Source organism: Zonotrichia albicollis, chromosome 28 (genome assembly GCF_047830755.1).
Source record: "Zonotrichia albicollis isolate bZonAlb1 chromosome 28, bZonAlb1.hap1, whole genome shotgun sequence".
In the NCBI taxonomy this organism is placed as follows: domain Eukaryota; kingdom Metazoa; phylum Chordata; class Aves; order Passeriformes; family Passerellidae; genus Zonotrichia; species Zonotrichia albicollis.
The window spans coordinates 3,366,713-3,389,676 of NC_133846.1; the positions used below are offsets into that span (position 1 = coordinate 3,366,713).

The following is a 22,964-nucleotide window of genomic DNA, read 5'->3' on the forward strand; positions in this document are numbered from 1 at the left end:
TTTGTGGGGTGTAATGACCCAGAGGGGCAGAGCAGCCCCATCTCCTTAGAGGAAGGGTCTCCTACTGAACATTTGCTCATTTATCCTTAAAATCACCCTGGTTACTCCTTTGTTTGCATAGCGAGAGTCTCCTTCTTTGAGCATTCAAAACCTGCTGTGGAGAAAGTGATTACATTTCAAACCTTCTGTTCCTAAAAGCTCTAAATTGCATTTAAAGTCCTGCTCAGGCACCTGGCAAGGGATCAGATGGTTCTGGGGATGGACTTGAGCCATGGGAGGCTGCAAGGAACAACCCCAACAAGCTGTGCTGTGCTTGTGACAGGTCACAGCACCCTGGCATGCTCTGGGGAGATAAAGGAAGAGGAAATACAAGCTCATGGAGTTCAAGAATGAAAAAATGTAGGCACCCAAAGGCCTGAAGGAAGGCAATTAGAAACAAAGCAGCTCTTCCCATTAAATATTTCCATTTGGATCAGCCAGTTCTTGCACCTTATCAGCCTTTCCTGGTTATGTTTCCAGAGATTTTGTTGGGATTTCAGAGCACACTCCCAATTATTAATGTGTGTTTCCCCACCCTCCCTCATTTTCCAGTCACAGCCCTGGGCCTGAAAAAGTTCTACTTGTCTGACAGGGGTGGCATGTTTGCATTTTTATTAAAAGAGCTTCATGTAATTCAATGGAATTCACTCTACACAAAGAGATAATTTTTTGCAATTATCAGAATCTCAAACATGGATATAAACCAGCTCTTGAAGTTCAACATTTTTGTTTTAGAAACACAGGAAAAACAAAGAAACACACCTGGCAGAACTGATGATGGAAATGTGAGCTCCAAAGAAACAGCGAATTCAATCATTACCTGAACAAACTGGCCCACACTTGTGATGGAGCAGGCCTGATCCCAAATTCCCCTACAAGCTTTCCATAGATTTTTAGGGGGAAATAGCAAGTGTTACAGAAATTAACAGTTTTATTTAGATATATCCCGTGTTTTGTGGCATCTCATTTTTTCATGGCTGCATTGAAATTTTATCATCTGAATATTTTCTTTTCCAATAACAAATTCCTTTGGTGCCTACATCCCATCACAGTTTTTAAAATCCCAGGACAGAAAAGGGAAAAGCAACGCAGAGAAATAAAATTCTTCAAACTTAAGCAATTTGCAAATAACTTCCTAATGCATTACATTAATGCATTTGTGCTTTTGACAAGAGATTTAAAAACTTTCCCCTGGAACAGAAAGAGTTCAGCTGGAGACAACTAAAAACATGGAGTTTAAATCAAGTTCCTTTCCTGCCTTAAGCAAAAGAACCTGTTGAACCATGATAAATGGTTTGATTTCTAAACCAGCATTTTTAAACAGCACATCAGCCAAAGTGTCTCTGAACTCCCCACTGAGTGGGGTATGCACCAGGTGTGAGTGAAGCAACTGGATAAAATCAGCCCTTTAATGAGCACATTTCTGACTGACCTTCCAATATTCCACACTGAGCCCCTAACACAGAGTAAATCCATTCCAACCCTCTCATTTCATTTCCTCCCAGGGCATGAACAGACAGTGAACACACACGGGCTATCCTGGGAACCCAGCACTCCCCACTAGCTGACCAGTTTGGGGAGCACAGTACACAGAGGGATGCTGCCACTGGGCTCAGTGGCCAGACTGGCCCTCAGCTTGCTGGGGACTGCAGCCACAGGAGGCAGCTTGTTAGCAATTCCTTGGAAGGAACCTGAATAGCTGGAAATCCTCCTGCCGGAGCTTTTCTCCAAGGCGGCCGCTTTGGGCACCCGTTTGCAGATCCAGGGGTGCCGCAGGGCCTGGCTGGGAATCATGCGTGCGGAGGGATCCCAGCTGAGGCAGTCCTTGAGGAAACCAGTGAACAAGGGGTCGTCACAGCCCTTCAGAGCTGTCACCCAGTCCTTGTTCCCCGGGGCACCCCTGACCTTGCCCCGGCGCGAGCGGCTCCCGCTCAGGGTCACCTTCCCGTCGGGCTGCGTCAGCACCGTGCAGTAACGGGGGTGACCCTTGGAGTTGATGAAGTTCTTGGCTCGTTTGGATTGATCCAAAAGCTTCTGAGGTGGCATTCCAAGAAGTTCCATGATACAGGCCAGCTGGTCTGCCTCGTCCTCTCCAGGGAAAAGAGGGTAGCCAGTCAAAAGCTCCACCAGAATGCAGCCAAAACTCCACATGTCTATGGGCATCCCATAGCGGCTCCCCAGGATCACCTCTGGCGCCCGATAAAACCGGGACTGGATGTAGGTGTAGACTCTTTGGTGCTCAAAACAGCTGGACCCAAAATCTATAACCTTGATTCCACTCCTCCCTTGCTGTTTTAGGAGGATATTTTCTGGCTTCAAGTCACAGTGGATGATTCTGTTTCTATAAAGGGCATCCAAACACTGCAGGATGGAGTGAGCGAACTTTCGAACCAACTGGAGGCTGAACCCCTGAAATTTATTCCTTTTAATCAGCTCATACAGGTTCATACTCAAGAGTTCAAAGGTCATGCAGATGTGGTTCCGAAAGGTGAAGCTCTCCAGCATGTGGATCACATTCATGCTGCCTGTTTTATCCTGCTTCTTCAGGTGCTCCAGGATCCTGATCTCCTCGGCAGCTTGCCGATGGAACCTCTTCTCATTGCGAACCATCTTTAAGGCCAGGTGTTGGTGGAGTTTGTGATCATAGACTTTAGCAACTTGTCCAAAACTGCCTTTTCCAATGATTTTGAGCACCTCATACCTGTAGGCCAGGTGGTCGTGGGGCACGTGGATGTAGCTGCCTTGGTCGTCGTCGTAGCCGCCGTTGTTGGGGCCGCCAATCACCCCCTGCCTCTTTTTGGCAGACGGCCCCACAAAATAAATCTCAGAGAAACTGAAGATCTCCTGCTGCTCATAAGGTGACAGCAGATGTTTGAATTGTTTGACAGCTTCCTCTGGAGCTTGGGAGACAGCTTTATGTGATTTCAAGGAGCTCCCATTGCCCCTGGCGCCCAGGCTCTCTAGGCTTTTCTCTTTGGACAGAGAAGGGAGAGATCTCTCTGGAGTAAGGCCTGCAGAGTGAAGAGTGCTGCTCCTTCTGTTGCCAGAGTCCTCAAATAACTGCTCCACTTTGACCTGATTTGCAGCCAGAGGGTGATCCTTCATTATGAGTTTGTTGATAGAAACCTACAAGGGAGAAAGTAGTTTAGTTTATCTTTTAAAGCACAGATTAAAAATAAAACCACTACCAACAGAAAATCGGTGACAGGGATGAGTTTGGCATTTATTAGGAACAAATATAAAATGCTGGGCTAAATGAAGTTACAAGCATAGTTACAGAAGGGTACACAAAGAGAAAGCAACTCCCTGAAACAGCACATGTGCTTTTAAATCCAGAAAGGGAAACCCTAGACAGCCAAAGACTCAAACAACCACAAAATACCCATCTCCAGCCTGTGCAGGGCCAGGGAACAGCTATGTTTAGCTTCAAACGTGGGTGCAGCAGCACAACCACCAACAGATGCAACTTGCACCTGTCTGGAGCACGGAATGGAACGTGGATGTGCAGGGAAGCGGCAGCAGGATTGCACAGCCACAAAGCAACCCCAGCAGGTGACACACGGCTGCTGTGAGGCAGCTGCACGAGAAGCAGCAGGAGGACAGGGCAAGGCAAGGTAAACCATCCTTTAGAATCTAAAAATTAATTGTGGGGCTTTAATTTCAAGGGGAAAATATCATCATCCTGTCCACATCTCTCTTTGAAATCATAGTGGAATTATAGAATATCCTGAGCTGGAAGGGACACACAAAAATCAACAAGTCCAACAAAATCCCTCCCAGCCCCTGAGAGCATTGCTCTGGAGCTCTGGCAGCCTTGGGGCTGTGCCCATGCCCTGGCAGCCTGTTCTGTGCCCCACCAACCTCTGGGGAAGAACTTTTATCCAACCAACAGATGCAACTTGCACCTGTCTGGAGCAGGGAATGGAACGTGGATGTGCAGAGAACCAGGCTGCCAAAGGGACACAAAGCAACCCCAGCAGGTGACACATGGCTGCTGTGAGGCAGCTGCACGAGGAACTGCAGGAGGACAGGGCAAGGCAAGGTAAACCATCCTTTAGAATCTAAAAATTAATTGTGGGGCTTTAATTTCAAGGGGAAAATATCATCATATCCACACCTCTCTTTGAAATCATAGTGGAATTATAGAGTATCCTGAGCTGGAAGGGACCCACAAAAATCATCAACAAAATTCTTCCCAGCCCCTGAGAGTGTTGTTCTGGAGCCCTGGCAGCCTTGGGGCTGTGCCCATGCCCTGGCAGCCTGTTCTGTGCCCCACCATCCTCTGGGGGAAGAATTTTTATCCAAACTAAACCCCCCTGACACAGCTCCAGCCGTTTTCCTGGGTCCTGGCACCGTCACAGAGGGAAGACAGAGCTGCACAAGTCTCTTAACACACACTTGAATAACCAGGAACAACTCCCACTCCAACTCAGCTGAGAGCAGCCTGCAAGCACTCCCTCTTAGCACCATGTGCTAAAATATTTACATCTGAAACAAACCCATAGAAGGTGAGAAAAACACTGTGAAATTTTCCAGGCTTGTCATTTTACTATTTAGTAAATGCTGAACACCCTGGAGGTCAGTTCCCCACCAGCACTGCAGTTTTTCCTTTTCCTCCTTGCTGAGAGGCAGCACAGAGGTGTTGTCCCATCCCAGGCAGAATTGAAGAAGCCCTGACTGAAGCAGCAACATCTGTTTTCCATTTTGTCCTTTAATCTAAAAATAAAGATCTCAGACACATGCCAAACCAAATCCCTGAAAACCAAAATAACTACACAGGAATCAAACAAAAAAATATAAATAAACCTGCAGCCCCACGGCCATAAAACCAAATTCCTTTTTAGTTACATGCAGTCCAACATCTCAGCAGGGTCAGCAAATAAGGGAAGTGAATGTTCTCCCCAAAGCCAACTACACACAGCTCATAAAAGACTCTGTTTGTTGGTGCTGCCCTGAAATGTTAGTTCTTGCTCATAAGCACCAAAAAAATGGGTATTTCCCTGCAGAAATCAGCTCTTATCAACATGAAGAGATCCTACCAAGCTCCACTGCTCCTATCAAGCCCAAAATGCAGTGTACTGGGAGGGACACGCCTAGCCAGAGCCTGCAATGAAAACAACAGAGCCCAGCCCTGCTAACTCGGGATAAACGCCTTTTTCTTGGAGCCTGCCTGAACCTCCGAGATAAGAATGACATTTTTTCAGAGCTGGCTCAAAGTCTCCTCAGTTAGCAGACTCCAACAGAAAGTTTACAAATAAACAGAAGATATAAACACAGAACTGGGGTGTCACACTTGAAATATTCTCCGCCCAAGAGCAGTAGCAGCTCTGCTTGTGCTGCTGTTCATAGCAAACATTTTGTACCTTTGAATCCCTAAATAAACCAGCAATTCATGATTCCATTTATCCTGGAACGATTTCTTAATGAAGGAATTATGGCTTTGGATTTCAAACCTGACTCAACAGTAGTAAGGTCTCAATTTTCATTCTTAGAGGGCTCCCAAAATCAGTTGCCACATGATGGTGAGACACAAATATAGCTCCATCTTCACTTGAACTCCGGAGAGCTGCACTCAGATGACTCCTGGGTAACACCAGCTTTCTTTCAACAGCTTTATTTTACAAATGCCAGCCTCCACAAGTTTTTTTATTTAATTGCTGAAGTGCAGGCGAGAAATGAGGCTGACAACACCAGTGGCACCCTGTTGAAAACTCTCCCTGATAAAACTTCATTTTCACTGACAAGGAAACAGTTACTGCAATTCCTACACAAACTGGTTTGCAGAGATGCTCTGAATTAAACAGACTGAATCCAAGCCCATGTGTTCTCAAAGCAGAGAGATTTTGTGTTCTCTGCAGGTTCACAGGAAGGAATGGGCAGCTGCAGTCACCAACACTCCTCAATTCTCATGGAATATTACATTATAATAAAACATCTTGCAAGAAAACTAAAACTCCCATTAATGGGTATTTTAAATATTTTTAAATACCCACTTAATGGTCATTTTCCCATTAAAACTCAGCAGCACCATTTTCAGCCTCAGCTCCTGCTTGCCTGATACAACTGAGGTTGGATTTTATTGATACATCACCACACAAACTGGGCATGCTAAAACTCCTTAAGCTTGCCCTAAGAAGTTAACAGGCTTCAAGGAAAAAAAACACAGATGAAGACAAATCAAACAAAATATTCATGGGTTTATATTTATTTCATTGGGTTTATATTTATTTCATCAACTAAACTATTTATTTAGTTCCACTCTACTGACTTGTACTCAGTTATGAACAAATGAAGTCACACTACAGCCTAAAACACTGCAGCTGAAATGCTTCCATATCCCTGCACACAAAAAACCCCAACCCACCACTCTTCAAACCCTGCTGCTCCACAGAACTCCAAATTCCTTCTGTTCCCCCTTCACATTTCCAAAAAGGGGAAAAAAAAACCAGACTCATGCCCCTGAGTTTGCACAGACCGAATTTGTTACAACAAAATCCCACAAGGTGATGATTTCCAAATGCATTCCCCACTCAGGGCAATGTCTATTTTCACTTTTTAGAACGTGAGAGGTTTTTTTTTCAAGCTTAAGCTCCTTCCCTTCTGCCAGAACTCAACAAGAGCCAGAACATATTTAAAACCCACCTAAAGGACAGATCAGTGTACAAAAGTACAGCTGAACACGAGCACTACTGAGCCAATTAAAGGGAAAAAAATCTCCCAGCTCCACATCTGCTGAGGGAACAGAGCCCTGATGAAAGAGCCCGGCAACACCTTCAGCTCAGGACTATTTTAGTAGCAAAAGAAGTGACAGATAATGCCCAAGTTTTCAGAGCAAAAAGGTACTTTTGTGAGGTGTTTGGCAGCCACACAGACTCACACTGCTCCTATGTTACTTACCCGTCAGAATTTTCATGAGGCAAACTAAAATGGGAACGTGCAGGAGGAGGCAGAGCAAAGCGTGTGTGGATTGACTTGTCAGAGTACAAGGTGACACGGCACAACGCTTCACGCCTTTGTAAAGGAACTTTTTTTTTAATTAAAACACGAGCTGAGGGCAGTAAGATGGGATTCCTGAGGCTGCCAGCAAGTTCTGCACTGAACGCAGCACATCATTTTCATGCTCAGGAAAAACAATAATGTTAAGAAGCCTCTACAAAGCTGCAAAATGCCACTTTTAAAATGTATTCTCTGTAGGGAGGTATCAGAGCCCCACACAGCTCTCACTCCCACACAGCATAACGTGAAGACACAGATGACTTTAAAATACTCACATGAGGTCTTGAAAGGGAAGGAATTCCCGAGGGGCTCCGTTCTTCATTTGTAGGCTCTGGGTATCTACACTCATCTATCCTCATATAGGAGTCGTATAATCCATCTCCAATCCTGGCTGGAACGGTCCCACACACAAACCAGTTATTCACCACAATTCACACCGACAGAGACAGAGCCAAACGCTTAAATGCACATTTAGTCTGTAAAATCATCGATTCTCCTTCATTCATTAAATGATCTTTGGAATTTAACTGAATTTTCAAACCGCAGGAGTGAGATGCTTCTGGGAAATCTTAATTCGAGATACTTTTAATTTAGAGGTTCATTTTTGTTAATCAACTTCTGCAGTGCAAAAAGAATACATCCCTAAGAATCACTGACCACCATTCTCCCCGCTTCCCCTTAATCAGGATAATCCCAAACGAGCAGAAAACGAGCAAATACTTAAACACTTGATAGGACTATCCTTTAAAGCAGGTTATCCCTTAAAAATGAGATGTGAGATTACAGCTGCAAAACGCGGGGAAGGAAAAAAAATAAGGCGGCGTCTCTCGCTGTCGACTGCTCAAAAACTTAAAATCGCGACGCCTATCGCGACAGACCCGACGGACGGCTGGGACCACGCGGGGGGCTCGGCGGCCACCGACCCAAACCGCATCCCGCCCTTTCCCCCAACCCCGCGGGACCCCCGGCCGCCCCCTCCTCCTCCTCACCCGCGGCGAGAGGCCCGTCCGGCTTCCTGCCGAGCAGCATCGTGTCGGGGGGGCCCCGGCGCGGACCCCATTCCCGGCGGGTGCCGCTGCCCAACGCGGCCGCTCGGCCCCGGCCCGGCCCGGCCGTTGCCCCGGGAACGGCCCCCGCCCGCCGCCCGCCCGCGCCTGCGCAGCGCTGCCGGGGCGGGATCGCGCCCGGGGCTGCGGAGCTCCAGCGCTGGCTTCGGTTCTCCCCTCAGCTAAACCCGCCCCGTGAGACCCCCGCTGCCGGGCCTGCGCCTTCTTCCCTGAGCTAAACCGCCCTACGGGATCCTCGCTCCCGGGGGCTGAGGAGCTCCGGCGCTCAGCTCGGTTCTCCCCTGAGCTAAACCCGCCTCGCAGGACACCCGAGGCTGCGGAGCTCCAGCGCTCCCTCGCTTCTCCCCTGAGCTAAACCTGCCCTACGGGAGCCCCGCACCCGGGGCTGCGGGGCTCCAGCGCTCCCTCGCTTGTCCCCTCAGCCGAACCCGCCCCGCGGGACCTCCGCACACCGCGGAGTGCTCGGCCTGGGGGAGAGGAGGCCGCCGGGGCGGGATCGCGCCCGGGGTGGCGGAGCTCCAGCTCTCGCTTCGCTTCTCCCCTCAGCCAAACCCCGCACCGGGGCTGCGGTGCTCCAGCGCTCGCCTCGCTTCTCTCCTCAGCCGAACTCGCTCCGCGAGGCCCCCACACACCGCGGGGTGCTCGGCATGGAGGAAAGGAACCTCCTCACACCGAGGTGTGGAAGCAACGCTCAGTAGTAACGTGGCTGGGAAGAGATGGATGGAGGCAAAATGCTGAGTGCTGCATGTAGGGGGCTCTGGGACAGCACAAGCTGCCCGACCCTGCGAGCCGCTTTGCAGGAATTGGAGTAAAAAGTCCAGGACAACGTTCAGGTCCCCACGAGCAGCCATGGATTTCATGTTACTGAGGGAGTTATAGAGCTGGAGGCATCGGTGGTTTTGAAACATGACAGCTCTCTAATGAGATGTAGGAGGTGTATTTATTTCCACAAACTGCCCTTAAATTAATGAAAAAAATTTTAAAAATCAAGTGGCGTTTGACTTTCTGGTTTTGCACAACTCCCTGCCAGGGGAGACAGCCAGGGGATCTTATCCCAGGGAACAGCACAGGAGGAGAAGGAACGGCCTCAGGCTGGGCTGGGGATGCTCAAGTTGGACACCAGCAGGAATTTCCTCATGGAAAGGATTGGAAGGGGCTGCCCAGGGGGGTTTGGAGTGCCCATCCCTGGAGGTGTCCAAGGGAGGATGGATGTGGCACTCAGTGCTCTGGGCTGGGGACAACGTGGGCATCGAGCACAGACTGGACTCCATGATCCTGGAGGGATTTTCCAATCTCCGTAACTGTGATCCTGGGAAGGCTCCAATTACTACAACACTCCTGTAACATCCCTACCCATTCCACACTCTCGATTTCCAGCTAGAAATCGATCAGGAAGACGCAAGCAAATGTATAAATCACAGCAAGAATGGCCAGCTGCCAGGGTACATTAACCAGAAATCAGCCCAGATGTTTAAGCACAAAAGAACCCCCACATTTCTGAGAACCCCTCGTGTGGAGGAGCCTGGGGGGTGCCGTGGGGGGACCCCAGAGCCTGGCGGGGAGACCGAGACCCCGTCAGGGAGCCGGGGTGGGGAGATTGAAACCCCTCAAGGAACTGGGGCAGGGGGACCAGGACCCCCTCAAGGAGCTGGGGTGGGGAGACCGAGACCCCCTCAAGGAGCCGGGGTGGGGAGACCGAGGACCGAGACCCCCTCAAGGAGCTGGGGCCGGGGGGACCAGGACCCCATCAAGGAGCCAGGGTGGGGAGACTGCGACCCCCTCAAGGAGCTGGGGCGGGGGTCTCCAACGCGGGCAATGGTGACCGGGCCCCCTCAAGGAGTCAGAGCGGGGTGACCGGGACCCCCTCAAAGAACCAGCATTGGAGGGACAGAGACCCCCTCAAGGAGCTGGGGTGGGGCGACCGGGACCCCCTCAAGGAGTCCGGGCAGGGGCACAGGCGCCTCTCAGGGAGCTGGGGCGGGGGTCCCCAGCGCGGGCGAGAGGGCCCGGGAGCCCTGAAGGCGGCGGGGCGGGGGTCGCGGGGGCTCGGCGCGGCCGGGCGCCGTTTCCAGCCGGACGCTTTATGGGCGCGGACGGCGCCATGGCGGCCGCCGCGGGCTGAGGGGACGGCGCGGGCCCGCCATGTTCGCCAGGGCGTTCCGCGTGAGGGCCAACACCAGCATCAAGGGCTCGGACCGGTGAGTGCCGCGCCGGGACCCCGCAGGGATCCCCGCCGGGCCGGGGGGACGGGCGGGGCCCGGCCCCGGGGTCGCGGTGTTGGGCGGCGATGCCCCGGGAGCAGCTGCTTTCACCCCCTGCTTGTGATACACTCCCGGGCTGAGCACGGAGTGTATATTTCGCTGGAAGATGTTGCCATAATTAAGCCAGGTTTAATTGAAATATTATGCCAAGGCCTGGATGAAGCCTTCGGTGCTTATATATAGCAGCATTCAGTGTCTAATGGGGCTGTGAGATGAAGAGGGGGTTTGGATAAGGACGTGCAGTGACAGGACTAGGGGGAATGGCTTTAAACTGAAACAGGGTAGGTTTATATTGAATATTGGGAAGAAATTATTCCTTGCGAGGGTGGGCAGGCCCTGGCACAGATGCCCAGAGCAGCCGTGGCTGCCCCTGGATCCCTGGCAGTACCCAAGGCCAGGCTGGACAGGGCTTGGAGCCACCTGGAATAGTGGAAGGTGTCCCTGCCATGGCAGGGGTGGGACTTGATGAGATTTAAAAGTCTCTTTTAACCCGAACCATCTGTAATTCTCTAATTCTTTATGTTTCTGAGCAGCACTGCTGGGCTGACCTCCTGATTGTTCAGGTTCACTGGACACTGCTGTGAATGACCACAAACCCCCCTGTGCTGGTCACTGCGGTTTAAATTTCAATTAAAACTGGGGGACAGGGAAATCTGGCTGTCCCCTGCTCCAGCTGTGGGTGACAGGCGGGGCAGAGCCAGTGTGGCACTCCCAGGGTGAAATCACAGCACAAAACAGAGGCACGGGCAGCAAACAGAAGCTGAAAGCAGATGTTTAAAGAAGATAAGAGCAGGGCAAGTGTATTCAGACTTTTCATGGTTTGTGAACCCAGACACAAATGCTCCAAATTATCTCCTGTGAAGAGGTGGGAATCTCAGGAACAGCCAACAAAACAGAACAGCAGATGTAGGAATTAGTCTGAGGGATGGCCTAGGCAGCTTTGTAACACATCTGGGATTTTGTGATTGCAGGAGGAAGCTACGAAGTGATGTGGCAGCAGCTTTTCCCAGCCTGAGCCCTGAACAAGTGGCTGAGTTGGTTCCAAACAAGGAAGAGCTCAATGTTATCAAAATATACTCTCACAAAGGGGAGGCCATCACTGTTTACATGAACCACAGGAACCCAATCCTGTTTGAAGTTGAGAAAGTTCTGTATCCAACAGGTAGGGGGAAGGGATTGGAGCAATCCTCCCTCTTTGCTTACCTTCCCAATTAATTATTGTGGCATTGTTTTGATTTCACATTTCTTTATTGTCCAATTAAGTGCTTTATTATCTAATTAAGTTTAATCTCCTTGATTATCCAATGAGAGTTTAATCTTAAAGATGAAAAGAAACAGCATCTAGAAATGTTCTTAATGATGGATTTTTTTATTTACTTCTGTTTTGGGACAGTGTACACTCTGTGGGTCTACCCAGACCTTCTCCCTGCCTTTACAACATGGCCCCCAGTGCTACAGAAACTTGCAGGAGGTGCAGGTAAGACCAGAACTTTGGTTGGAGTTGCTTTCAGGGCTTTTTAGGTGTTTTCCTTCACAGTGGCAAAAATGTACCTGGAACAAGCAGAAGGAATGAATACTCAAAAATAATTTGTGGTGGTGTCTTAAAAAGGAAATAAATTAACTGCAAAAAGAGTTTGTGAACGAAGGAAAGTAGGTGAAGGTGTTTAAAGCAGTAACCTGCTCAGTGTGGGAGGTTTGGAAATCCCTTCTCAGGGTGATGAGCAGCCCTGAACTGGGACACAGAGCTGCCTGTGCCATTGGTCTGTCCCTTTGAAAGCTCCTCTGCTGCCACCCTGCTTCCTGCCAGTGCCCGGGGGAACAAGCTCATCCTGTGGATAGGAAGGAAATTTATTTTGGAAGCTGCAATCACTGTCAGCCAGCCTGTGGATTGTGCAGGTGGGGTTGGAGCTGAATTCCTGGGTTACTGGCTCTACCAGCTCATTATGGATCAAGACTAACAGGAAAGAACTCTGTTCTCTGGAACCTGCTTTGGGTGCAGTTCAGACTCAGGAGAATCAGCCCATTATAAACTTTAAATTGCTGAACTGCTCAAGCAGAAAAAGATTAAATTCGAGCTGCTGCAGCCTTGATCTGTACCTGGAAGTGCTCACGTAGGAAGAGATGTCTTTTTCCATGACACAGCATCCAAAGTGGAACTCGGCTCTCTCTGCTTTGTTTGCTTTTGGGGAAAACGAAGTGCTGTGATAGACATCTGAGAGAGCCTCGCTGCTGGCTTGTAGTGCCCCAGTTTCTGGGCAGAAAGACTCGCTAATGGGGCAGGACATTGATGAAAGAGCCCTGCGGGTCATTCATCGCCCCTGGCAACCAGGCTACCTCTGTGCAGGATCCAGCGATAAGGAGCTGGCCAGGGACAATGGGCACAAAGGCAGGGGAGAGGTAGAGCCGGTCCTCAGGAGGGAGAGGAAAGGCACCACTTCATACTGGAGCTCTGCAGGAGATTCAGTTCCCAAAAGCAGCATGTTATGGGATATCTCTTCCATAAATTCAAATACCTGCTGTCTGCCCTGGTAATTTGCATAATTAATGCTGCTTATGTGGTCACATTAAGGCCTCGATGTGGTTTCTGTCCCCAGCCATGTGGAGCTCAGTTGCAGAATTCATTCTAGACGTGATAAAAATACTTGTGACAATCAACAGGGGAGGAATCTTGGCTTCTTCAGGCTCCACATTAAATCAGGGATACTGAGAAAAAACTGAGTGAGATAAGTACAAAACCAAACCGTGGAACAGCTCAGGAGTCTGCAGAGCTGCAGTGAGGGGAAGCAGCTGCTGCTCCCACCCTTTGGTGGGGACATCGTGCCACACCTGCAGCATGGACAGCTCTGCTTTGCTCTCAGCCCAGTCTGGTCCTCCCAGCTGTGGGAAGCAGGGCTGTGATTTCTGTCCCAAACAGCAAAGAGGCTGTTTCTCATCTCCCTGAGAACCCCCAGCTGGCTGCAGCTGATGTGGCACATTCAGGAGGGATGGGGCAGCAGTGGCAGCTTTGAGGCAATTCTGTCTCCAGGGAAAAAGCTGCTGGGGTAACCTTCCCTTGGGAAGGGTAAATGGGTTATTGCTGGTGCTTCTTGTTCCTTTCCATGCCATCAATGAAGAGCTTTGCTGGGAGCTGGTTAAAAAAAATCCCTCAGGTCTGAGAGGGCTGAGCAAGCTTCACTCTCTGCAGTTTTTTGGGATGTGCCCAGCAGCCTTATGGATCGGATCCCTCACTGCACGGGGGAAAAGCGGTGCTTTAGGAGGAGAAACAGAATCCTGTTCTCCCTGGCGTGTGCTCAGCTCGTGGTTTTGCTGAGTAACGGGAGGGAGGGGGGCGGAGGAGGCGGTGCCTGAGCGTTTCATTGAGAAATGGATGCGCTTCATTCTTCCCGCAGACCTGATGCTGCCAGGAGTTGTGGTGCCACCTTCTGGCCTCCCTCAAGTGACACGGGGCACGCTCTGTGCTGTCACCCTGCTGGGAAACAGGTACAGAGCATTCTCCAATCCACAGCCGGTCCAGAAACTAAAAATGAAGAATTTTGAAGAAATCAAAGCAGAAGTGTTGTCTTCGAAGAGCCTCAGCAGTGGAAGATATAGGAGGAAAAAAAAAAATCTTAATTTTATGGGTTAGGAAATGTTTGAGCTGAAGCTTTGTAAATTGGTTCTTTTGGACCAATGTTTTTAACAAAATATTGAATTCTGCACAATTATCTTTGTGTCTATGTGGAAATTCTGAGTGAGGGAATGCTAAAATTGGTTTTCTCTCACTGCTGCTCTCTTCTGGCAGTGCATGTGCTCCTTGTAATTTATTAAAAGCAAGAATGTGTCACTGCACAACCTTCACTTCATCCAGGCTCAGGATTCTTTGGAAAACCTTACATACCAGAAGAATAACCAGAAAATATGAAGTTGCTTGAAAACTTGTAAAGAGCAGGGTGGTTGTAAAATAGATTCAGTCTGACACATTAGCACAGGGTGTTTGTGTTGTCCTGCTCCAACATTCCCTTCTTTCCCCAGAGCTCCCGTGGCAGTTGGAGTTGCCACCATGTCCACGGAGGAGATGCTGGCTGCTGGCATGAAGGGCAAGGGCTTTGCTGTGCTGCACACCCACCTGGATCACCTCTGGTGGGTAACTGCCAGCCCTTGGGCAAAATGGGCTACACGTTCTTGTGTTTACTGAAAGCCAAAGCTAAGATTAATCTGTCAGGCCAGCTTAGTGAATTATTTGGGTACAGCTTAGATAGAAACTTTATTTAGAATTTATGGAGGAGGATGAGTTCAAAGTAAATTTTACAGTTCAGAGATTGCAGTAAAAGACCCATGCAGGTGCCACTTCCTTTATTCGGGGTGACATCTGTTCACTGTCCTGTGGTTGAAAGCAGCAAAAGGAAAGCTGTGTTCTGCTTTTTCTTCCTTTTGTAGGGAATATGGTGACAAATCTTCTCCTCCTACCTTAGCTCCCTTGGGAACAGATTGTGCTGCAGTGGAGAGTGCTGGAGGCCAGGAGGAGCTGCAGGGGAAGGAGCCAGAGCAGCACGTGGACATCAGGGCTTTGAGCCTGAGGGACAGAGACCCTTGTGCAGAGCTGCTGGGGAAGGAGGAGCTCCATGAGCACAGAGCTGCAGAACCAGCTGAGGATGCCAGCACACAGCACCAGCAGGAGGCTGAGGACAGCAGGACCCCACAAGGTATTTTTGTATCCCACTGAAACCAAACCATGCCCTTTGGTTTGCTGAAGCTCACAGACAACTCACTGGTACCTGTCCTTTTTTCTCCCTGCAGAGCAAATGGATGCTTTGTTTAATCAGTGCTTTTTCCATGCCTTAAAATGCAGAGTAAAGAAATCAGATCTCCCTCTGCTCACCAGCACATTTCTAGGCAGCCACATGGTCTCCTGCTGGTACGTGGGAAGGAGATGGAATTGGGATTTGCATGCTGGGATTTGGTCTTTAAAATGCGGAGATTGTGTGGGATATTTAGGAAATAGGTTTTGAGTAAAAAATAAAATCCAGCTCTTAAATTAGGTTATGCTCAATTCTGCCATCAAGAACTTTGATCAAATACAATCTTTGTATTAAATACTTGGATGTAAGGATTGCCATCAAGTACTTTGATGAAATACAATCCTTATATTAAATATTTGAATGTAAGGATTGTCCAGACCTGGATTTGCACTTGGGAGCCAGCTTGACTTGGCTGACATTGGTTTCATCATGGTTTAGTCACCTGAGTGACTTCTTGCCTGCCCACAGGAACATCAGCACTAATTTCACTCATCACATTCTATTTATCAACTTCTTTGGAGTAATTCTTTTCTGTGAGTTTGTATTCCTGCTGTTAAGAAACTTCTAGCATAAGTAGCAAGATTTAAGAAGAAATGAAGGGTGACTTATAACTAAGATTTTTTAAAAATCTTATAACTAAAAGAACTTTTAAAAAATCCATTTATAGCCCTGCTGGAAAACAACTGGACATAAAGAAATCAAGCTATAAGAAGGTGAGATATTTTTGGGTGTTGTTTTTTAAAATTAATTTTAATAAGTAACAGAAGAAGAGAAAAAGTTTAAAACACAAGAGCAGGAGTTTAAAATGCTTGACTCCACATTTCTGATTGCAGTTCTCTAAATTCCTGCAATGCATGCAGCACCAGAGGATCTTACAGGTGAAGGAGCTGAGCAAAGGTGTGGAGAGCATCGTGGACGTGGACTGGAAACACCCAGAGTAGGTAGAATAATGTCACAGTCTTTAAAAGAATTTGGAATCTCTGAAAGAGGGAGTGGAATCTGCTGCCTCCAGCTCTGTTCCATCCCTTCTACTCACACCAAACAATTCTTGTGGCAGCATTAAAGCATTTGCAGTGCCTGAAGGATTCTCCTCAGCCTCTGCTGCCCAAGACAGCAAAAGTGAAGAGGGAGAACAAGTGTACCATGCTCCTGAAATCATTCCACTCTATGGGGTCTCCACAAAAATGATCCCACTCTTTCAGGAATCTGGACACAGGTAAGCACAAAAAAAATGAAGAGAGAGACCAACAAAACTGTAGTTGCTATTTCTTACTGCCAGAACCCAGCTCCCAAATACTCTGAGTTAAAAATTCTCTTTGTCCTCAGAAAAGGCAGCATCCTGTCAAGCAGTGAGGTGAGAAACATCATCATTAACTATGTGAAGAGTAATGAGTTGGTTGATGAAACAAACAAAAAGTGAGTACAGGTGGAAGTTTTCCTCCCCTGCTTCCACAGGAGAAGCTGAAATTAGAGGAAAAAAAATGACCTGGTTTGTTCCTCTGTGTGCTTTTGTTTTGCAGCTTTGTAAAGGTGAATGCCATTCTGTGTGACTGCCTGTTGGATAAATCAGAGCAGGATGAGATCTCACACCTTAAATGGGATGAACTCTTGAGCAGGTGATTGTTCCCTCAATATCCCTTCCCAGAACTGCACAGATTTATTGCCTGCAACTGAAACCCCGTGCTGGGAGCTGCCTGATTTGTAATTTCCTGGAGATAAATAGGAACAAGATGAGATCTCACACCTTAAATGGGACAAGCTTTTGAGCAGGTGCTTGTCCTCAGTCTCCCTCCCCAGAATGACACAGATTGTTGCTCTGTGCAGGTGCCTGGAGCGACTGCAGCCCTTCCACCAGGTGACATTTTCTGGACAAGAGCCCGTGGTGAGGAAAGGAAACATCGAGCCCATCGACATCAGCATAGCCCAGAGATCATCAAACAAGAAGGTGAAAAAACACAATTAAATGAGGGGGGTTGAGTAGATAAATCCCAGATCCTGGGCCAGCCTTGGCAATCATTATTAACCCTCAGCAGGGATATTTCAGTCCTGACTAGTTTCTAATCATTATTAACACTTCAGCAATGATGGTTCCAAATGTTATTTTACCCTTCAGCAGTGATGTTTCTAACCATTATTTAACCCTTTAGCAGTGATGAGTCCAATTATCATTTAACCCTTCAACAGTGATGTTTCCAATTATTATTTAATCCTTCAGCAGTGATGTTTCCAATAATTTTAACCCTTCAGCAGTGATGTTTCCAATTTACCATTTAACCCTTCAGCAATGATGTTTCCAATCATTATGAATCCTTCAGCAGTGATATTTCCAATCATTATTTAATCCCTCAGCAGTGATGTTCCAATAATTTTAACCCTTTAGCAGTGATGTTTCCAAGCATTATTATGTTTCCAATCATTATTAACCCCTTAGCAGTTATATTTCTAATCATTATTAATCCTTCAGCAATGATATTTCCAATCATTATTTAACCCTTCAGCAGTGATATTTCGAATATTTTTTAACCCTTCAGCAGTGATGTTTCCAATAATTTTTAACCCTTTAGCAGTGATGTTTCCAATAATTTTAACCCCTCAGCAGTGATGTTTCCAAGCATTATTATGTTTCCAATCATTATTAACCCCTCAGCAGTTATATTTCCAATCATTATTAATCTTTCAGCAATGATGTTTCTAATTATTATTTAACCCCTCAGCAATGATGTTTCCAATTATTATTTAACCCCTCAGGAGAGATGTTTCCAGTCATTATTATCTCTTGACCAATGATGTTTCTAATTATTATTTAACCCTTCAGCAGTGATGTTTCCAGTCCTTATTAGTTTCCAATCATTCTTAACCCCTCTCAGCACTGATCTTTCCAATCATTTTTTAACCCTTCAGCAGTGATGGTTCCAATTATTATTAACCCGTCAGCAGTGATATTTCTAGTCCTAACTAGTTTTCAATCAATTTTAACCCTTCCCCAGTGATGTTTGCAATCATTATTAACACTCAGCAGTGACATGTCCAATAATTTTTAACCCTTCCCCACTGATGTTTCTAATCATGATTAACCCCCTCAGCAATGATGTTTCCAATAATTTTTAACCCTTCCCCAGTGATGTTTCTAATCATGATTAACCCCTCAGCAGTGATGTTTCCAATAATTTTTAACCCCTCAGCAGTGATGTTTCCAATCATTATTAATCCCCACAGGTGACAATTATCAAGAACCTTGAGCTCTATGGTCTGGACCCACAGTGTGTGGCCAACACCCTCCAACAGAAGGTCCAAGCCAGCGCCACCATCAGCCCAGCACCAGGAACAAAGGACAGAGTCCAGGTCCAGATCCAAGGCAACCAAATCCATCATCTGGCCAAGATGCTGCTCGGTAAGAACATTCTGGAAGTGGGCTGGTTACAGCAAAACTGAGATTTTTTTAAAATTCTTTAAGTCTTCCTTAGCTGAAGTGAGCTCTTGGTTGTGTTGCAGAAGAGTATCAGCTACCTCGGAAATACATCCAGGGCCTGGACAAGGCTCCAAAGCTTGGCCGCAAGAAGTAGGAGAAAAATCGACTGCAAGGATTGCTCAGCTCTCATTATTGTCATTATTGTCATTATTTATACAAGGGTTTGCTGCCAGCAAATCAAGGATCATGCACAGGCCCTGCTCATTCCACAATGAGTCCTGGATGTTTACAAGGTCTGGAATTCACCCAAATAATAACAGTGCTCCAGGTGTTCCTTTTTCATAAAAATAAAAAGCTCAATAAACCCCTTGGCATTATCCTGTTGTGTTTTTTTTTGATGGAAATTGATACTGAAGCACTGGATGCTACAGTGGTTTTTGGGTGGTTTAACATTCTTGCTTTGCATCTTTGATCAAGGATGTGGAATAAACCTCCTCTGAAATATGAGAGAAATACATTCCAGCACAATCCTGGGACAGTGCAGTGTGTTCTGCCATGGAGTAAAACCCCTCTGGCTTAGATTTTATCTTTTTAAACATTTCCAGGTATTGAATTCAGACATTTCAGCTCTGAGAATCAACTGCATTAGCTGGACTTCTGTAGTTTATATTCTTTTTATATATAAAAATACATTTTAATGTATGACATGAGCTGTAATTTATCACAGGTAACAGTTCTGTCAGCCCCAGCTCTACAAGATTAAATTAATGGAACACTCTGGTCAGGTCTTACAGGTGTGAATGTTCTTTAGCTCTTTAACAGTAAGTTAGGAAATTTAAATTCACTTCTGGGAAGAATTCCTGTATTTCCCTTTAGACTAAATCCATTGAAGTTCCATAGGAGGGCACCAAAAAAGGAAAGTCAAGAGATTTCTTTAATTACTGACAGCTTTATTATCATTGTCTCTTACACTGTCTGCATATGAACAAATAGTTCCAGAACCTTCAAAAAAAGCTGAGAGTGAAACATTTTGTAAAAATGCCATAGAATCACTAGGGAGTAGTAAAAATAAATTACAGCATTGCAAAAATGCATTTCACTTTGCCATAGAAGCTCTACTATTCCATCCTATACACATTATTTTACAGGTTTTACAGTAGCCATGGAAAAGAAACTCACACGACCCAGGCGAGACAATTGCTAACCAAAGGCACTGCCAACAGGATCTGCGCTTAAAGAAGGGGCAAATACTTCTAAAACCAGCTCAGCTGACCCTTGAGGATTTGAGTTTCAACACCCACCAACTCTTCAAATGCCCCTCATATTGAAAAAAAAAACCAAAAACCAAAAAGAATGAGCCCTGCTGGTGGCAGGAGGTTTTCAGCAGCATCCACAGTGATTGCATACGAAGCCATGCCTTCTACAAACTGTCAAAGACATGCTGGGGCCAGGAAGGGACAGGGGACACTCACCAGAATAAAAATAAAAAACAGAAATAAACCTGCACAACTTTCAGCCAGAAAGAAAAGGGATTTCAAACCAAGCGTGTGGCTCTTCCCTCCGAGAGCCACCGGGCAGTTTTTACAGCGCTCTTCCCCGCGGTGGAACTGAAGTATTTATACGGTGCTGTCAAGGCTCAAAGCACCAGATAAACGGCATTTAAATGACTCCACAAGTGAATAGTGGAGTGCTGAGTCTGCTGATAGCTGGACAAACAGCCCCGGAGCACGGCAAGCGCTGCCCTGGGGCTGCCAGCGGGTGTTAGAGGTCGTTGGGTGTAGAGTACAGTACAGCTGGAGGCTCCTCTGCGCCAGAGCCCTGCCAGCAAACCCTCCCTGCTGACCGCAACAGGAGCTGCAACTGAGCTTGGCACAAAGTGGCTTTCACACCAAGTAATGCAGTTACTCTCATAAGGTTTAGAAACAAACATACTCAAAATCTGGACAGAAAAAAAAAATAAAATCCCAAGCAATCACCTTCCAGAAAGAAACAAAGCAGTTCCTCATCCCTCCCCAGACATGAGGGCCCTGTCACACCAGTGCTGTGGGGACAGGAGGGACAAGGCTCTGCACAGCTTCCTCCTTAGCCCAAATGCAAAGTTTTCACACTTAAGGGAAAAAAAAGGCACTGAGGTAAATTTGAACTCCTCCCTGTTTCCCAATAACCCGCTGCCTCCCCTCCCAAGGGATGCAGGTGGGCTCCGTGAGCCCCCAGCCCCCCTGTCCCTGCTCCATCCCTGGGCTGTGAGCAGAGGGAGGGCTGGCCCTGGCTGTGTGCAGTGTGCTCAGAACGGAGCACTGAGGGTAAACACGGGGCCCATCCTCTCCCCCAGGATCAGCCCAGCCCAGCAGTGATCCATCCCTGCACTCTCAGCAGCAGCAGTGAGGGCAGGGACCCAGCCTGCACCTCCAGACTTTGCTGAGGGATGCTCAGCGGGGCGTGGTGGCAGCCCTGAGACAGGCAGAGAGAGACTGGCTGTCCTCTCCTGGCTCCACGGAGAGAGCAAACCCTGGGAAGCCTCCTGGGCGTGCAGGACAGCACCAGTTGAGAGTGGGGAGGGACAACAGGGCACAGGGACAGCAGGGGCAGGAGGAGGCCCAGGTGAGGTGAGCAGAGAGCATCCAAGGACAGTAATTCCCTTCCTTGGTGCCACCTCCACACCCCAGCCCTGGATGGGGCTCCTCTCCCTCAGGGCCAGGCACGTTCACAGCTCAAAATCGGATTTGTGAGGGGATTTTGAGCTTTCCTGGGTTCCTCTGATGGACACATATTGCTAAACCTTCAACACTGAACCCTCAGCCTGTGCCCCAACCATCACCTTTACACTTTTCAAACAGAATTTCTGGAAACATAGGTCCCAATTCCTACAGAGCAGAGAACTGGTGAAACCCTGGCTAACTTGGCTAAGCATCAGGGACAGTTACTGTAATTCAGCTCTTTCCAAAATCAGAAGTCAAAGAGAACCAAAATTAATTCTTTTCCTGGGAATTACTATCACCAAGCTGCAATAATATTTACTAACAGACTGTTGGGGTGTTGCAGCTGCCTTGGTGTCCCAACCTGGCATTTCCCTGGCTGCCTTAGCCCTGAACAGGTCCAGGCCTTGGTTAGAGCTGCAACACCCACGTGGTTTGGTGCAACAACCTCCTCCCCTTTTCCTGCTGTTTCCTGTGCTCTCCTTACGAAACCACAACTGGGCCACGAGGGCACTGTGGGCCACAGCACCTCCAAACAGGAACAAGCAGCTCGCTGGGAGGAGCAGGAACAGCAAGAGCTGCCCTGCTCCAAAATTCAGCCAGCACAGGGGTCCTGTTGGGTGTCACACTGAGAATTTTCCATGCAGCCTCTCCAGCGGATGGCACGGCTGGAAATCCAACCAGCAGCTGTGTTTGCTTTGTTGAAGCTGTTTCATAAACAGGCTTCCCGTTCTTGGACCGGCTCTGGTCCTGGGAGAAGAGGTTTCAGAAGAAGAAAATGCAAGAGGATAATTTTAAGGGTGCTGGGAGCCACTCCTTATGGAAGGTTGAAGAGGGAGAATGACTACTAAGGTGTCCTGAGAAGTCTTTTCATTTAAAACAGTCTCTAGCTTAGTCTGATGCCCAGTGCCCCCTGAAGGTTATCCAGGTTTGCCTCTGGCCTCCTTCAGGGTCTGTTGCAGTCTCTGTTTGAACCTCTCGTACTTCTTGTGCACTTGCTGGATTTTGTCCTTCTCCTCCTTGTCCAGGATCATCAGGAAGTTCTGCAGCTCCGGGATGGAGAAGGCGTCCCACTGCAAAACCAGCAGAGAGGCAAAGTGAGCACACACCTGCTGGCCTTCGTGGGGTCCGACCTCTCAGTCTGGGAGCAGGAGCAGCAAAATACATTTAAATGGATCTGATCTCCAGGGATTTAACCTCGAGGGGTGAGAGGGATGGCATAAGGGGCTACAGCATGAAGGACAATCCCAATCCCCCCACCACAAATGAGAAGCAGAATCCTCCAGGATGCTGTGGTGGGGAGCAAGATTTCAACCAAAAACTGCCTGTGAATTTATTACCTGAGTGTCCCTGGCTTTTACTTAAATTAGTGGATTACTTATTACAGTGCTCAGCTAATCTAATTAGTGAGGATTAACCCTGGGGCGGCACTGCCGGGTTCCATAAACAGATTATGGGGTGGCCATCAAAACTGGCCTCAGCACTTCCACAGCTCAAGTTTGAATTGTTTTAAAAACCCAGATCATTCAGGAGCAATAAAAGACTCAAGTTCAAATTGTTTTAAAAACCCAGTTCAAGTTCGAATTGTTTTAAAATCCCAGATCATTCAGGAGCAATAAAAGACTCAAGTTCAAATTGTTTTAAAAACCCAATTCAAGTCTGAGTTGTTTTAAAAACCCAGTTCAAGTTTGAATTGTTTAAAAAACCCAGATCAATCA

At 47.6% G+C, this 22,964-nt stretch overlaps 3 protein-coding genes across 5 annotated transcripts in view; 1 reads left to right on the top strand and 2 right to left on the bottom strand.

Annotated features, from left to right (window-relative positions):
* Positions 1-634: 634 nt before the first annotated feature.
* Positions 635-8,216, bottom strand: DYRK3 (dual specificity tyrosine phosphorylation regulated kinase 3). Of its 2 annotated transcripts, none has more exons than XM_074527994.1 (3): positions 8,029-8,216; positions 7,311-7,426; positions 635-3,165 (listed from the first exon to the last, which is right to left on the bottom strand). In XM_074527994.1, exons 1-3 carry the CDS (start codon positions 8,093-8,095, stop codon positions 1,600-1,602), a joined length of 1,749 nt encoding a protein of 582 aa, XP_074384095.1. In that variant the 5' UTR covers positions 8,096-8,216; the 3' UTR covers positions 635-1,599. The 2 variants fall into 2 exon arrangements, with proteins under 2 accessions (XP_074384095.1, XP_074384094.1); XM_074527993.1 differs by having other exon boundaries at positions 8,025-8,201.
* A 1,923-nt stretch (positions 8,217-10,139) lies between these two features.
* On the top strand, positions 10,140-19,989 carry EIF2D (eukaryotic translation initiation factor 2D). Its single transcript, XM_074528427.1, has 15 exons — positions 10,140-10,300; positions 11,335-11,525; positions 11,757-11,840; positions 13,753-13,843; positions 14,375-14,482; positions 14,780-15,045; positions 15,140-15,257; positions 15,809-15,854; positions 15,975-16,078; positions 16,199-16,357; positions 16,468-16,557; positions 16,662-16,757; positions 16,966-17,086; positions 18,358-18,532; positions 18,634-19,989. Exons 1-15 carry the CDS (start codon positions 10,245-10,247, stop codon positions 18,702-18,704), a joined length of 1,776 nt encoding a protein of 591 aa, XP_074384528.1. The 5' UTR covers positions 10,140-10,244; the 3' UTR covers positions 18,705-19,989.
* The window catches only part of RASSF5 (Ras association domain family member 5), a 37,345-nt gene continuing 33,860 nt past the window's right edge, over positions 19,480-22,964 (bottom strand). For both annotated transcript variants that reach the window (XM_074528428.1, XM_074528429.1), the window contains one exon: positions 19,480-22,319. In XM_074528428.1, coding sequence (XP_074384529.1) covers positions 22,167-22,319 — 153 coding nt within the window. In that variant the 3' untranslated portion in view covers positions 19,480-22,166. The remainder of the gene's footprint in view (positions 22,320-22,964) is intronic.

Coding starts and splice junctions, on each gene's coding strand:
- EIF2D (XM_074528427.1), top strand. CDS start 10,245: ATGTTCGCCAGGGCGTTCCGCGTGAGGGCCAACACCAGCATCAAGGGC. Junction 15,855..15,974: donor AGAAATCAAGCTATAAGAAG/GTGAGATATTTT, acceptor TTCTGATTGCAG/TTCTCTAAATTCCTGCAATG. Junction 18,533..18,633: donor TCTGGCCAAGATGCTGCTCG/GTAAGAACATTC, acceptor GTTGTGTTGCAG/AAGAGTATCAGCTACCTCGG.
- DYRK3 (XM_074527994.1), bottom strand. CDS start 8,095: ATGGGGTCCGCGCCGGGGCCCCCCCGACACGATGCTGCTCGGCAGGAA. Junction 7,427..8,028: donor AGCCGGACGGGCCTCTCGCC/GCGGGTGAGGAG, acceptor GGACCGTTCCAG/CCAGGATTGGAGATGGATTA. Junction 3,166..7,310: donor CTTCCCTTTCAAGACCTCAT/GTGAGTATTTTA, acceptor TCTCCCTTGTAG/GTTTCTATCAACAAACTCAT.